The 16,368-nt window shown below is 40.5% G+C and overlaps 1 protein-coding gene and 1 long non-coding RNA gene across 17 annotated transcripts in view; both read left to right on the top strand.

Moving 5' to 3' along the window:
• Positions 1-16,368, top strand: part of cpxm2 (carboxypeptidase X (M14 family), member 2) — a 172,389-nt gene that overhangs the window by 18,822 nt on the left and 137,199 nt on the right. For all 16 annotated transcript variants that reach the window (XR_011345305.1, XR_011345306.1, XR_011345304.1 and 13 more), the window contains exon 3: positions 11,282-11,391. Coding sequence is in view for 10 of the 16 variants with exons in the window: in XM_069899760.1 (XP_069755861.1) it covers positions 11,282-11,391 (110 nt within the window). In the remaining 6 variants the exon portion in view is untranslated. The remainder of the gene's footprint in view (positions 1-11,281; positions 11,392-16,368) is intronic.
• LOC138744138 (uncharacterized) lies at positions 772-2,801 on the top strand. Its single transcript, XR_011345313.1, has 2 exons — positions 772-964; positions 2,439-2,801. It is a non-coding gene; the product is annotated as an uncharacterized lncRNA (long non-coding RNA).

Below are 16,368 nucleotides of genomic sequence, written 5' to 3' on the forward strand. Positions count from 1 at the left end.
ATATCAACTGACATTTGTTAAACTCACTTTAGGGGTGGCCTAGAAATGCATAGTCATTACTTGGAAATCTGATTCTCAACGGAGTTTGACATGCTGGAAGTCAGAAATAAATAGTTGTGTTCCCCTGGAGAAGATTACTTACAACTTCAGAAATTGTTACGACACGTTTTTAAGAATATGGAACCCGTATTTAAGATACACAGGGGTTAACCTTTGATGATCCCCCCTCTCCGGTCTCCAATACCACTATCTCCAGTATCCCTAGCGATGTCTATCCCTTAAGGGAGGAAGGAAGCTCTGGATGAATCACGCAAGGTTTCATCTGTATGTAATTAATGCTTTTGGGAAACAGATGATTTTGTCACATTATATGGGAGAATTTCATCTTTATTTTTCCTTTGGGGAGGGGAGGGGGGTCTTTCTCTTTTTATTTTTTCTCTTTTTTTGTCCTGTTTCCTACTTTTTTTTGAAGGATCAGGATGGTGTGTAATTTTGTATTTATCAGCAATAGAGCAGAATTTGATCATTGTAATAATGTGTTAATTCTTCCTTCTTTGTACATCATCATGTAGTTCGGTTTTGGTACTTTGTTGTATATATCTGTGATGTTCTTTGATTTTGTTTTGTAACTCCATATTGATTGAATTTTTTTTTTAAAAGCAAAAAAATAACAAATATACCATTTTGAATGCTGTGGGGTGGGGGACCAACCAGGCACAAGCCATGGCAATCAGTCTGGTCCTGTGGCTAAGAAGAGAAGGGAGGAGAAGAGGCAAGCTGTAGTGATAGGGGATTCCACAGTTAGGGGGACAGATAAGAGATTCTGTAAAAGAGATTGTATCCCAGATGGTACGTTGCCTCCCCGGTGCCAGCATCTGAAATATCTCAGATTGAGTTCACGGCATTCTCAGGAGGCCAGGTGAACACCCAGATGTCGAGATCCATATAGGGACCAATGACTTGGGTAAGAAGGGTGAGGAGATCATGCAAGGAGTTTGGGATGCTAGTTTGAAGGACAGGATCTCCAGGGTTATGATCTCAGGATTGCTACTCGTGCCATGTGCCAGTGAGGTTAGAAATAGGAGGAAAATGCCACTTAACATGTGCCTAAAGGCACGGTGCAGGTGGAAGGCCTTCAGATTTCTGGATCATTGGGCTCTCTTCCAGGGAAGGTGCGACCTGATCCATTGAGACATTTTGCATCTGAACTGAAGGGTGACTAATATCCTGCTCCGGTGGGTTTAAACTAGATTAGCTGGGGGATGGGAACCAGGGTGCCAGAGAAGATAGAGGAATGGAGGAGGGAAAATATGATGTGAAAAGGGCATTCTCAAAAAAAAGCTATTGATATAGGTTTACAAATACTAATTACCTGAATATTGTAGCTAAAAAAAACTGGAAAATTTTACAAAAGCAGTGATTATAAAAACACCAGCTGCAATGAAAACAAGAGCGCATGCTTGTAGCGCGTGTAGATGAAACCACATAATTCAAAGCATCATTATTGTTGGGTAATGATGACAACTCTGACCGGAGTGCACTAGAAGGTTCAAGAAGTAAATTCGCATAGAGTTTTAGCCATAGGTACATTGATACATATAAGAAGGGCTTACGAAAAATGTTTTTGTTGTTATAACTAACTACAGGGATATTTTTATATAAAACAATAAATTTCTGCTGAACCACTGCACAAAAATTTTATAGACAGTCAATTTGGTATCACCCCCTCTGATGGTGTCACCCATTGTGATCCGCACCCCCCTGCAACCCCCTAGAGACACCAATGTTGCTTATTAAGCAGTAACAATGGGAGAAAAAGGATGATTGTCATTTTGAGCCAAAACCCTTCACCCTGACCTCAAATTCACTTCGTCCATCTCCAGTGACACTCTCCCTTTCTTGATCTTTGTCTCCATCTTGAGAGACAAACTGTCTACAGACACTTTTTTTACTCTGTCTCTGTTGCATCTGCTCCCAAGATGAGTTTTTCTAGTTCAGATCATTCGAGATGTCTTCCTCCTTCAAAGAATGTGGCTTCCCAACCATCTCCATCAACTCAGCCATTACCTGTATCTCCTCCATTTCCTGCACATCTGCCCTGGCTCCCTCTGCACTTAGAAACAACAGGAACGGGGTTCCCCTTGACCTCACCTACTACCCCACCTGCCTCCCCATCCAACATCTGCAGACTCCATTACCTCTTGTGTGGTCCCGCTACTAGGCACATCTTCCCTTCTGCTCCCCTCTCTGCCTTCCATAGGGATGGCTCCCTCTGTAGCTCTCCTGTTCACTCATCCTTTTCACTTGTTGTCTGCTTGACAACTTCCCCTGTGACTGCAGTGGGAGGCACACTTGTGCCCACACATCCTCCCTCAGCACCATTTGGGGCTCCAAACAGTCCTTCTAAGTGACACAACATTTTGCTTCTGAATCTGCAGGAGTCATCTACTGAATTCGGTGCTCCCATTGTGGCATTCTCTACATCTGAGAGACTGAACATAGACTAAGAGATCGCTTTGTTGAGTAACTTTCTCTCTGTCTGCATCAATGATTGGGATCTTCCAGTATACAACCATTTCAATTCTGCGCCTCTGTGGTGATACGACCACCAGCCTACTGCAGGGGGAGATCTCTGTACTTGCAGGAAGACCACCTAAGGGGCTGACTCCACCTGGCCAGCTATCATTCATCCGACCTGAATATAAACCTGAGCCGGCCCCTCCTGAACCAGTCAAATGGGGAGCCACCAAGGCTTGAACTGGTATTCAGTCCTTTACTGGAATAAAGCCTGTTGTACAGTCTTTTGAGTTTTGTGCTTGCTTGCTGTTACCCCAGTGCATCACAGCCCCATTCCCACATCGATACGTCTGTCCATGGCCTCATGCACTGCCAATCCAAAGCCACATTGGAGGAGCAACACCTAATATTGTGTCCGGGCACTCTCCAACTGGATGGCACTAACATCGACTTCTCTGGTTTCTACATTATCCTTCTTTCCTATCATGCTGTCTCCTTTCCTCCAGCTCTCCACCCCCTTCCCTCTCCATTCACAGAGTCATCCCCCTCCCTCCTCCTGCTTGCTGTTGTACTCTTACTCCCTTATCCACCTATTACCTCAGAGCACTGGGCCTGTGCTCTCCCATTGCCCCTCCACTCCCACCATTTTATTCAGACACCTGCCTACATTTTGTCCATACCTTGATGAAGGGCTCAAGCCCAAAATGTTGGTTACGTTGGTTATCTTTGCTACATAAAATACACTGTTTGACCTGCTGTGTGTTCTCCAGCATTGTGTTTTTACTTAAGTCACACATTGCTCAAGAATCCTCAATGGAATCTGTGATCATCATTGAAAAGTGTTCATAACTTAAGTTGCTTAAAACTTTCCTCATAACTGAGCCCAGAAGGCTTGGAATTAATGTAAGCATGTTTGACGTTTCCCAGTCTTGTGAATGGAATTGGATATGTACATTGTTCCCTCAAGATCAGCATACAGTCTTTTTCATTTAATCGGTATTGACTGCAAACATAGTTGGACCAGCCACACACTGGTTGCAAATGCAATTCTGAGGCTGGACACATCGCATCGTGATTTACTCCCCGACTCTCAGAAACCTTTTCCATTTGAATAGATATGCCAGGAAAGTGTCCAAGAATACTCTCAATTTACCTGTATTGGTGCAGCTCATGAAAATGAATAATGTTCAAGACAAATCTCCCTGACTTCCTGACATGGGAGCTTCTATTTATTTATTTATTTAATATTTCACTGTGAACTATTTCAATGACAATATATACAAACATTCATCATTAAAACTGCAAAATTATGAGAGATATAGACCGAATGGATGCGAGTGGGCTTTTTCCTGTTAGATTGGAGGAGATCAAGATGAGAGGTCATAGTTTTAAGCTGAAAGGGGAAAGATTTAAGGAGAACATTAGGGGAAAGTTCTTCACAGAGAGTAATGGGAGTGTAGAATGGGCTGCCATCTGATCTGATGGGGTGAATGCAGGCTCAGTCTTAAATTTTAAAAATAGATTGGAAAGATATATGGATGGGAGAGGTCTGGAGGGTTATGGAATGGGAACAGGTTGGTGGGACTAGCGGAGTAGTGATTGGCATAATCTAGAAGGGCAAAATGTGGCCTCTTTTCTGTCTTATAGCGTTCTATGGTTCTTAGTACTCCAGTACCTGTGGCAGCCATACATGCCCAGCCCATAACATCCTCCCCACCTTGTTTTATAGATGTGGTGGTATGCTTTGTTTCTTGGGCAGTTTCTTTACGCCTCCACACTTTGCCCTTGTCATCACTCTCATACAAGTTAATCTTGGTCTCATCTGTCTATAATACCTTTTTTGTTAATTGCGCAAGCTCTTTTAAATAGTTCTTGGCAAACTGTAATCTAGGCCATCCTGTTTCTGAGGCTAAGTAGTGGTTTGCATTCTGGAGTGTAGCATCTGTATTTCTGTTCATGAAGTCTTCCGTGGACAGTAGTCATTGACACATCCACACCTGCCTTCTGAAGAGTGTTTCTGATTTGTCGGACAGGCGTTTGGGGATTTTTCTTCATTATGTTGAGATTTCTCCTGTCACCAGCAGTGGAGGTCTTCCTTGGCCTACCAGTCATTTTGCGATTACTGAGCTCACCAGTACGCTCTTTCTTCATAATAAAGTTCCAAACAGGTGATTTTAATAATCCTCAGGTCTGAACAATGCCTGTTTGTGTTTTATTCTTGTTTTTCAGCCTCATAATGGCTTATTTGACTTTCATTGGTGTAACTTTGGTCCTCGTGTAGAAAAATAGCAACTACATACTCCAATGGTGGTCAAAAGCTTAGAAGCAAGCCTTGCCCTCTTGTACCAGTGAAGCAATTAAACATACCTGAGTACTCACAAACACCAGTGAAGCCAAATATTCCAAATATTATGGAGCCCTGAAATGAGAGAAATATGTATAAAAAGTGCTGTAATTTCTTCATAGGCAAACCAAGATGTTTATAAATAACTTTGCGTAAAATCTGGAGTGTGGACTTTAATTGCATGTGAATTGTTTGATTACAAATTTATAATTGTAGAGCACAGGGAAAAATGAAGGGAAAGGGTGTTTTTGTCCCAAACATTATGAAGCGCACACACACACACACACACACACACACACACACACACACACACACACACACACACACACACACACACACACACACACACACACACACATATACATCCCCAAACAAAATGCTCCCAAGTGTGGTGTCACCAAAGTCTTGTAAACTGTAACATGACAGACCTACCCTTGTATTTAGTGCCATGATGGATGAAGGCAAGCAGACCAAACTCTTTCTTCACTACCCATTCTACCTATCTTGCCACTTTCAGGGAAATATGAACTTGTATTCTTATGTCTACAACTCTTCAGAACTCTGCCATTTACTGGGAAAGTCCTGGCCCGTTTAACTTCACCAAAATGCATCGCTTTGTCTGTGTTCCATTCCATCTGGCATTCCTTGGCTCACTCTCCCAGTTGATCTAGATTCAGTTATAATCTTAGATAACTGTCTTTGCCGTCCATTATACCACCAATTTTGGAGTAATTTGCAAACTCACTAAGCTTGCCAAGTATATTCTCATCCAAAGTTTTAATGAGGATAACAAATAACAGTGGACTCTGGACCCAACACCGACCCCCCCTGTGGCACATCACTGGTCACAGGCTTCCAATCTAAAAAATCAACTCTTCACTACCATCCCCCAACTCTTTCAACAAGCCCATTTGTATCTAGTTCGCTAGCTCAGACTGGATCCTAAGAGATGTAACTTTCCAGACCAGCCTACCATTTGGAACCTTGTCAAAATCCATGTGGACAACATCTACTGCCCTGGAATCCTCTTAAATGGTGGGGGAGACTTGAGGAGCTGTGGCCAACTCTGCTCTTAATTTGTACATTTACAGTATGTTGGAAGTTAAGTTACTCAGAATTTTCCATATATTGCAATGAATGTCCCAACTTCAAAATAAGCCAAGAACAGTGTTTAATTCCAATGAAAAGTCATCAGATTTCTTCCCACAGATCCTGTGTGTTCTGCTAATTATTTTCAGTCTTTTCTCTTTTAAATGACAGCATTTCCATTTGTTGTCAAATTGATGCATTTGTGAAACTATATTTTTTAAGGGTTGAGCTGGAGTCATTTGAAATATCACAGAGTTTGACATGAATAATTGCGTAAGGGAGATTATTCAGGCTATCCTATATGAAAGGGAAATAATCTGATTTTTTTCTCACTCGAGCCCAGTGTGACCAGATGGCTTTGCTTGGATTTCATGGACCATCTGGTGCAGGGTAAATTTGTGCACATGGCTTGTGGGTCCCATGTTTCTATTGCACCTTATATGAGGATCACGTGGGCTTAAATTCCCTGAAGGGCCAGCTGGTGTGTGGTGTTAATCGTGTAGTGTCTTGGCATTGCAAATTCTTGGTTCTTCAGCAGTCTGCTATATTAGCAGCACTTGACAAACTGCAGAAACCCAGTACTTGGCATCAAGGACAATCCTCTGATTGCATGACTCATCTGCCATTCACACCTCACACACAGCCAGAGAGTAAACCTTAATGAAAACCACCCAAAATGGGATAGACGCTGGCAGGTTGGAACTATACTTTCCATGCCTAACCTACTCTGGAGGCACCCTGCCATGCTTGTCACCCCCAGGTATCTGATGTCATCTGGTCTGCTGTTTGATGCACACTATAGCCTTTAACCTTGCTGCTTGCACACATTGGTTGGATGAGGAGGAAGAGTTGGGTAACAGTGTAGACGACAGTAGCAATATTGCCTCAGCTCGTAGTCATTATTGTGAAAGAATTAATCTGAGTGTGATATTAATATCTGCTTACTCTTTCCCATGCTAACCATGAGCATATGGGCTTGTTTTTTTTCAAGCAAAAATTTAAAGAAAGATTAAAATGTTTCAATGCTGCATTTTAAACGAATGTAGACAAATCGCCTGTTTCCCTTCCATGTGCCTTTGATTACACATTGAACTATGAGGTGGTATACCTTGAGGAAAGGCTCAGGCCCAAAATATTGGTCATGTATCTTTATCTTGCCGATATAAAATACACTGTTTCTCCAGCATTGTTTTTTTTTTAAATTAGACATACAGCACTGTAACAGGACAATTTGGCCCTACGAGACTGTGTCGCCCATTTTACACCCCATTAACCTATATGCCAATAGGTTTTGTAGGGTGGGTGGAAACTGGAGCCCCCAGAGAAAACCCACACAGACTCTGGGAGAATGTACAAACTCCTTACAGACAGCATGTGATTTGAACTCAGGTCTGATCCCAATCACTGGTGGTGTGCTAATCATTACGCTTATACCAATCGTGCTGCCCTATTGTGTTTTTACTTCAATCATGGCTTTGGCAGTATTTGCACCAAGTTGTAAGGCTATGTACCTGGCATTAACATTATCCTTGCCTTCCCCAAATCCAGATATCTCTTATTGTTAACCATCTCAATGAAGGCTTCTAATTCTGCACTAAAGCAGGTTGTAGGCTCCTCTTTTTCGGGTAATATAACACCTGATGAATCAAATTTTCTAATGAGTGCCTGTCTGAATCTTCTCCAGAGAGAAAGCATCTCTAAGAGAAGGAAGGAGATAATTCGAAATCTGGGGCCAGCAATAACTGAAAGTTCTTATATGAGCTGTTCTCCAGACATATGCTACCAATTAAGAAGGCTGTTTATGCTGGTGATGTGCAGAAATCATTATAATTTAAGTGCAACAGAAATGTAATAATTACCTGCATTACAATCAATGAGCTTAATAACTAATCAGCTCATTTTGTGGTCATCTAAAGTACACGCAAGACTCTGTGGAGGCATCCATCTTGAATCCAACCGAAGCTGCATTAACTTATCTCTGACTCCCTCTATTGGTCAGGAGTGTCATTAGCACCCTCAAACAGAGGGACAGGTTTAATGTAATAATTTTCAGAGAATTTGTGATTGTGTGGATGAGATTAATTAAGGAGACATGGGGATCTAAAGGTGAAATTGGAGTGTTTTATGATAGTGTTTTGTACTATGATGTTGTACAATGTTATTTGAAGAGCAGAAATTGCCAAATGGAGCACTGTTGATCATGGTCTTGAATTTTCTTCTGCCCAGATGTTACAAAACTGTGCTTAAGTATTGGCCTATATTATATAATCAGGGAATTATGTTTTCTAATCATGAAAAATTGTCAGTATTATACCAGTATCTAAAGAAGCCAACTAGAGAGCAGGCTATCTTAGACTGGGTATTATGAGGCAGGATTTATTAGCAATCTTGTCATGTGAGGCCTCTTGGGGAAGAGTAACCACAATATTGTAGATTTTTTTCATGGAATGGAGAGTGAGACTGTTAATTCAGAATATTGGGTCCAGAACTTAAAGAAAATTATGATTAAATGAATTGGCGATGATAGATTGTCAAAGTACACATAATGGTTGTCAGACAGTAAGTAGCAGGATCATGTGGCAGAACTTCAGAAATTATAAAAATAAAAAGGGGACAGTAGCTAACCCATGTCAACTAGGGAAATCGGGAATGGCATTAAAACCAAAGAAGGACTAGGAGCAATTTAGCAGAGGAAGTCAGAGTCTAATTAGAACAGGGAAAATAGAGTATGAGAGAAACCTTGCACAGAACATACATGGGTCCTTTTCAAACTAGTGGGCACCACAAGGTTCACTGCTGGGACCCCAGGTGTTTACAATATATATTGATGACCATGAGAAGGAGTTTAATGTAATATTTCTAAGTTTGCAAATGATATTAATCTTGGTGGTAGTATGAGCCATGAGGAAGATTCCAAGAGGCTGCAAGGTAACTTGGACAGATTATGAAAATAGGAAAATGCATGGTAGTTGAAGTATAATGTAGATAAGTAAGAGGGTTTCCACTTTAGTGGCAATAACAAGCAAATTATTTTCTGAATGGTGACAAATTAAGAAAATGGGAGGTATAATTGTGTATCAGTCATTGCATGCAGGCGTAACAAGAGTGAAGAAAGCAAATGTCAGCTCGGCTTTTATTGCAAGATCTTAGAATATGGAAGCAGGGGGATCTCATTGCAATTGGTAAGGCCACACCTTGAGTATTGTGTACAATGTTAATCTCCTAATCTGAAGAAGGAAAGTTTTGTTATTGAGGGAGTGTAACAAAGGTTTACCAGACTAATTTCTGGGATTGGAGGACTGACAGACTGGATAGATCAGATCAGGGTTATACTCAGTGGAAGTTAGAAGACTATGAATAAGAATGTGCCTGATGTTTGGTAAGTCCAGATCAAGGGGACACAGTCTAAGGATGAAGGGGAAGCTATTTAGGACTGAGATGAGGAGAAACATCTTCACTCAGAGAGTTGTGAACTTGTGGAACTCCTTGTCACAGAAAGTGCTGAGGACAGTTCATTAGATATACTCAAAAAATGTGTTGTTTGTGGCCCTTCTTCCAATGGGCAGTGAGACAGCTGAACAAATGAATGAACTGCACATACAAACTCTCTGAGAATATACGATTTATGTATCACTTGTTTGTGTGTGTGTGTGTGGTGTGTGTGAAGCAAGGAACAGAGAGTGCAGTTTTGTCAGGTTGTACTTGTATAATTGGATGTTAATAAACTTCAACCTATGGGTAAAAGGATCAAGGGATATTTGGATAAAGTAGGGATGGAGTACTGAAGTTGCATGGTCAGCCATGATCATATTAAATAGTGGTGCAGGTTCAAAGGTATTCCTGTACCTCTTTTCTATGAAATATACATATAATTTGCAGAATATTTAACAACTGAAAACACTGATAACATATCTTGGTGAATACAGTTCTCAAAGTCTGACATCTAGGACATTCAATGATCAAATGATTTATCAAGCACTGAAAGTGGAAGTATTCATGTCGATTCAGATATTGGCAATACTAAGATAAACGGGACCATGTTTTGTGTCAGATCTTCTATCTTTTTTAAAGATTAATAATGATTCAGATTTTATTTTTTATTGAAAATGTCATTTCTCAGTTTCATACAGAAGCATTACACTACCTAATCCCCTTCTTCAATATCTCCTTGTATCATTTACTTCTCTGTCTGATCACAGTTTTAGAAGCAGTGGCAATTTTAAAAGACCTTAGATCCTACAGTTCAACATTGATGCCTTCTGCAGTGTGTAATGATCAAATGTTACTTAATTCATACAAGACAGTTATAATCCAGCCATATACAGTACATCATTGGATGTGACCTCCTCTTTCCTCTGCATGCCTAGCAGACAGTATATCACATTATAATGACAATATATTGTGTTTTAGATGTAATTCTAAAGCACATTTATTAAACCCATGAGACTTGTCTGAAAGCCTATTAACATTCTGTTTAAAATACTGCAATAGACATCTCTTAGGTCAGATTTATGTAATTTAAATGAAGTACAGTTGTTAAATAACATTATACTGTAACAATTTTGTTATATCCCAGTGGATTTTCTTTTCCGTTACAAATTTCATTTGTAACTATGATTTATGGTTTTGGAATGACTGGAGCCAGCTGGAGTGTTATTAAACATTTTGAATGAGCAACAACTCATACCATTATCAATGACGGCTGGAGATGGGTTTAATTTCTTTCTTGTGTACATTACCATCAAATGTTTGCATATATAAGGAAGAATAGAGTTCAGGTGAGGAACTGAAATATTTGTGACGGACGTTTAAATATTAATGTGTTGGAGATTAGTAGATTAGCTGGTGATTTTGATATGGCTCATGTAAGTTTATTTTGTATTAGCTCTTCACAATACAGGTGCACAGAGCAAGGCTTTAGCTATCAGATTAGATGGAACTTTTTCAATCCTGCAAAGCTGTTTTGCCTGCGTTGAGTAGCTTGAGTTTAATTGTCTGGCCATATGAAATTCCAATACAGCAGTGTTGTGATTGGAACAGAAATTTGTATCTGCAGTGCTGAGTTGGATATGAAACAGACACAGGGTATGTCAGGTTAGACCCATAGATTCCAGGTCTATAGCATTTCCCAAGGGGCCATTTCACACTTTGTGGCAAACATATATCTGTTCTGTAGAAAGATGGAGTCACAGAAGAATTTCAACACAGAGAGAGACCACTGATTCGTACTGATCATAAAGGAACCAATTTTGATCTACCCACCAGCATTAGGACATTGCTTCATTTTGGTGTAAACCAGGTTTGAATTATATCTTTGTTTTTTTTTAACAGAATGCCCTCCCCTAGGCTTGGAGACATTGCGAGTGGATGATTTTCAACTTCAAGCATCTACTATTCAACGTTATGGTTTGGGGGCTCACAGAGGCAGGCTGAATATCCAGGTATGTATATAAAAAGAATATTATTGCACAAGAGATTTCGCAGGACAGAAGAAAAGTTCAGCATCATTAGCCCGAGGCATGTGCAGCTTTGTTCGCTGCAATCTCCCAGTGGTCACCCATTTCTGTTCCCCATCTATTTCCTTGCAGACATATCTGTTCATGATCCCTTGCACTGCCAGACTGAGACTGCCCGCAAATTGGAGAAAAAACACCTAATCTTCTGACTGGGCACCATCTAACTGGATGGCATTAATATCGACTTCTTTGGCTCTTGTTAAAATCCCTCCTCACTTCTTCCCCCATCTCTGTCTCTTCACAAAAACATGATCAATTCTTAATTCCCTTATAGTATCCAATGAACACCTTGTGTTGGTCTGGATTCCTTCCCCAGCCGGCACTGTCTGAATTCTGAGACTTACTGAGATTTCCTGCTTCTGACTCATTCTGCTTATTCCTTGAAGAAGGGCTCAGGCCCAAAACGTCAGCTATATATTTGTCTCCTATGGACGCTGAAAGGATCAGCTGAGCTCCTCCAGCAATTTGGTGTGTTTTTATTATTGCACAAGAAAGATATTAGGAGGCAGAGACTATCTCCTTAGTCTTATCAGGTTTTAAACAAGTAATAGATCAGAGAACAATATCAAATTAATCCTCTTGTGTAGGAATGTGGAATGATTTAACTCAATATTCGAGATTCAAAATCCACTTTATTATCATAGTAATAAAACATTATATTACATGACATTTCTTTTTGTCTGCTGTAAAGCAGACAGATTCACCACCGGTGAGAATTGCCTAAGCGCCACGTACAGTCAGACTTGGAGTCAGAGAGAGAGAGAGAAGCAAAAGAGGGTGCCCCCAGAGATACCCAAGCGTCCGTAGATCCACTGTAACAAGAACTCGGGATTGAGTTGTTAAAGGTGACCCTGAGGCCTAAATTCTGAGGTTTGAAGATGTTTGAACATGAGCTTGCTCTGAGAAGGAGCCATATTCAACAAAGCAGAGTGCATCTTGATCCAGACCTAAATATCATGGAGGAATAGATTCAGAAATAGAATAGTAAGCTGACCTCCAACACTTGATTCCACCTTTTACCATTTAGCCTGTGCCCCTCCCCCTGTCCCTTCCTCCCTCCTCACCTCTCCCCTTCTCTCCACCTTTTTATTCGTCTGTTTTTTCTTGTATCTGACAAAGGGCCCAAGCCCAAAATGTTTGTTAGCATTTAATTCTTCTAGATGCTATGTAACCTGCTGAGTTTCTTTAGCACATTTGTGTTTTATGTAAGATTCCCAATGTTGCATTTTAATGACAAGGTCACTACGCATATCACAGAAGTAGTCTCTGCAGCACCATTCATGCGACATGGACTCAATCTGAGTGATCATGACCATATGAAGAATATATCCACTCAGATAAAGGTGAAGCTCAATCTGACACTCATTCACAACTACAAGCTTAGGACATCACTCTTCTAGACATCCTTGTATGCCCTGTGGCAATTATTCTGAACCATTTTAGATTAGAAAATACCATAACAGACTTATTGATGGCACGTTCAGCAAATGGATCAGAATTGGTTGGCTTGCATCTGAAGAATTGTTTTATGTTTGGATTATAAACAAGTTACTTTCTTGGTAGCAATTTGCATTGCAGTCATTACAGAAAAGGTTCTTCATATTTGCTTGGGAGCTTTTCTGAAAAATGATGCCGGATAATTCATTTTCTACATTAAGCAGTCAACATTTCTTTGACTGGAGTGTCATTAATTACTGGGCTATTTAGGCCCCCACTGCAATTTTGTCTTTTAAGGATAATTTTTAATTTACAACTGACTCAACAACAGCTTCTGTTCATCAGTCTCTGTTTTAGTTTCCATTAATTTGTGTAAAAATAAAGAATTGGCTAGAAATCTTAAAGTGAAATATGATCCAATTATTGACTTTGGCAGCTTTCTATCTTTCTGACAAATAACACAAAAATCTATTTCCTATAGAAGGACCAAACAAGCAGTGTAGTAGATGCTGGAAAAGTGTATTTGCTGGTTGCTTGAGACTGCATGTTGCATGATTGACAAGCTATCCATTAGGTGGTGCAAATTTTAAACTCCTGTATATTTTTACCTTTTTTTTTCTGCTTTTTCTTTGCGGTTGCCTGAGGCTGCCAGTTGCTTCAATTCGTGATAACAGGTATTTTACTGTATTTGTTAAAAGGTGATGAGATGTTATTTAGTCTGGAGAACAAAGTGGAAGAGAGTACATTTCTGCCCCTTGTGTGCAAAGCAGAGGCTTCTCCAAAATTGAATTACTGTGTGGCTTTGTTAATTGTGGAGCATCATCAACATGAAATTTGCCTCCTGCCAGTTTCAAAGAAAATTGGACAAAACAATTCTCTGAGTACGTTGTTTGACTCAGCTGTCAGGTGCATTCTTGGAAAATTTGACGAATCATCAAATTAATTAACCTTGCGCACTTTTTCCGTGACATTATGTCAGTCCTTGCATCAAGCTCATCTGATTACTTTCCAGAACCTTTAATGGTAAACAGGTCTGCATGCTTGCCCTGACTGCTGGGGTCCGAGAATGATGTAGCTTGTAATTCCACAGGTGATATCATGGGATTGTAAGTGTTAATTTCTGCTAGGTCAAGGCTAAACTGAAATCCAAAGGAAGAATTCCATTGTCCCAGCCTGACCACCTAAGTTTCAACATGGACAAGATGAAGGAGATGATTGTGGACTTCAGGAAAACCAGGAACAGGTTCCTTTGAGTTCACTTACCTAGTGACCTATTATGGACACACAACATTTCCTAAATTATTAGGAAGATGCAACATTGATAGTACTTCCTGAGAAGACTGAAGCGGGCAAGACTACTGGACCCCATTATGTGAACCTTGTACAAGAGCTCTATCAAGAGCATCCTGGCCAGCTGAATCATAGTGTAGTATGATTGTTGTGGAGAAATGGATCTGAGATCAACCTACAGGATCAGAAGTGTGGCAAAGAGGATCACTGGAGTCTCTCCCTCACCACCCATTGATGTGATCTACTGGGATCGTTGTTTGGAGGGAATGCAAAATCATTGAGGACTCCTTTCCACCCTGCACACAGCATCTTTCAGCTGCTCCATTTGGGAAAGAGATACAGGAGGATCAGAGCCAGTGCAAGCAGGCTGATGAACAGCTTCTTCTCACAGGCAATGAGAATGTTGAACAACCAAAGGAACTGCCTGCTTAAACCATGTGAGACTCTCAAATTCAGGAAACATTAGCTTTTTAAATTTATTTGCATATATGAATACTTGTCCTGTATATGTATTGTTTGTCTGTATCTGTATTATGTCTGGTTGTGTGTCTGCATGTTTTGCACTGAGGACTGGAGATCGCTGTTTTATCCTGTTGTACTTGGGTAATCAGATGGCAATAAACTTGATTTAACTTGACATTGTACACCAATGGCTCAGTGTTTGACACCCTTTCTGAGAATGACCTGCCACATTTAATGAATTCCTTTGCCCATGGCAGATGCCTTTTTTTGGCCTCCATATTAAGATAAATAAAACAAAACTCCCATTTTCTCAGCAGAACCTCATCACTTTCTTCCACACCAGAAATTATTTCGCTACCTTGATACCTCACACACAATGACCACTCTCCACAATAAAATTAGCGATTTCAATTTTTGGTCATTGGGTGGACAAAAAGCCCACATATTCTAAATTGTTTGACTTGTTCCAATCTACTTGTTAGAGGCCTCCCCTTTTTGTTTCACTAAAAACAGTCATTCTAAACCTTCTTTTGGCTATGACCCCCTTATGTCTCTGCTCAAAGTTTATGGGCCCCCTTCCCTATGATGCAGCTAAATTTAGTTGGTTTCTTCTGTACTTCTTTCCCACTGACTACATTTAAAAAAAATAATAATAATTTCAATCCATGGCCTCCTTAAATGTGCTGCAACACCAGGGAGGGGGGGGGGGGCATACGGTTTGTTGTGAATGGCTGATTTAAAACATTGGCTGCCTGCAAGGACAAAGTGGACAATGTACTGAGAATTAATTGGCCTGATAAAATCAACAATGACAATATAGAGTTATTAGCAATCCTGGAGGCCATTCTAGCATGGGGCCACATGACTCGGTTCACCAAGTATGGTATCAGAGACCTCTAGTAAAATGGAGGTCAATGGCATCAATGAGCAGTGGAGATTAATTACCTCAGCCCAGAGTGTCACTTGCAAGTGTTTATTAGTACCGTCTTCAAGACCTCTCTCTTCTGTTACTTCAACCATGAATTTCATTCTATCATAAGGTGTTGAGATGTAGAATAATTCAAATACATTATTAGTTTCTTAGAAAGTGATGAAATTCATGCTTTTATGTAACAGGACCAGGGAAATATTCATCAATGGGATGATGTGGCAAGTCATATTTGCATCACAGAAATGCCTAAGAATGATCATTTCCTGAAAATCAGAATATGATCATCTAGCCTTGAGATTTAATGACAGCAAGACTGACAAGTCCTAGGTCCTTAGCATCAGAACCCTGGAGGATTATCATTGACCAATAACTAAACGGGATCAGCTAGATCAGATCAGAGACAGGGTATCCATTGATGTGAGGTTCACTTTCTGACATCCCAGAGCATTTTGAGCACCTACAAGATTGCGATAGAATATTCTCCACTTGTGCTAGACCTGCAATACCAGGAAGCTTAATAACATACAGGATGTCAATCAATTTTTATCCCATTCAGCATCCATAACTTTAATTTCGCTCATCTCCACACTACGTGCCATTTACAAAATGCATTTGAAATTTCTTGCCCAGGTTATTCTGACAGTTCCCAAGCTCGTGACCTCCACCACCGAGGACAAGAGCACTGGGCACATGGAAGTACCACCACCTGCAGCATCTTCTCCAAGTCCCGTGTCACTGTCATGGAGTCGGGTGGGGGATGGGGGGGGGGGGGGGGAGAATGG

Source organism: Narcine bancroftii, chromosome 10 (genome assembly GCF_036971445.1).
Source record: "Narcine bancroftii isolate sNarBan1 chromosome 10, sNarBan1.hap1, whole genome shotgun sequence".
Classification (NCBI taxonomy): domain Eukaryota; kingdom Metazoa; phylum Chordata; class Chondrichthyes; order Torpediniformes; family Narcinidae; genus Narcine; species Narcine bancroftii.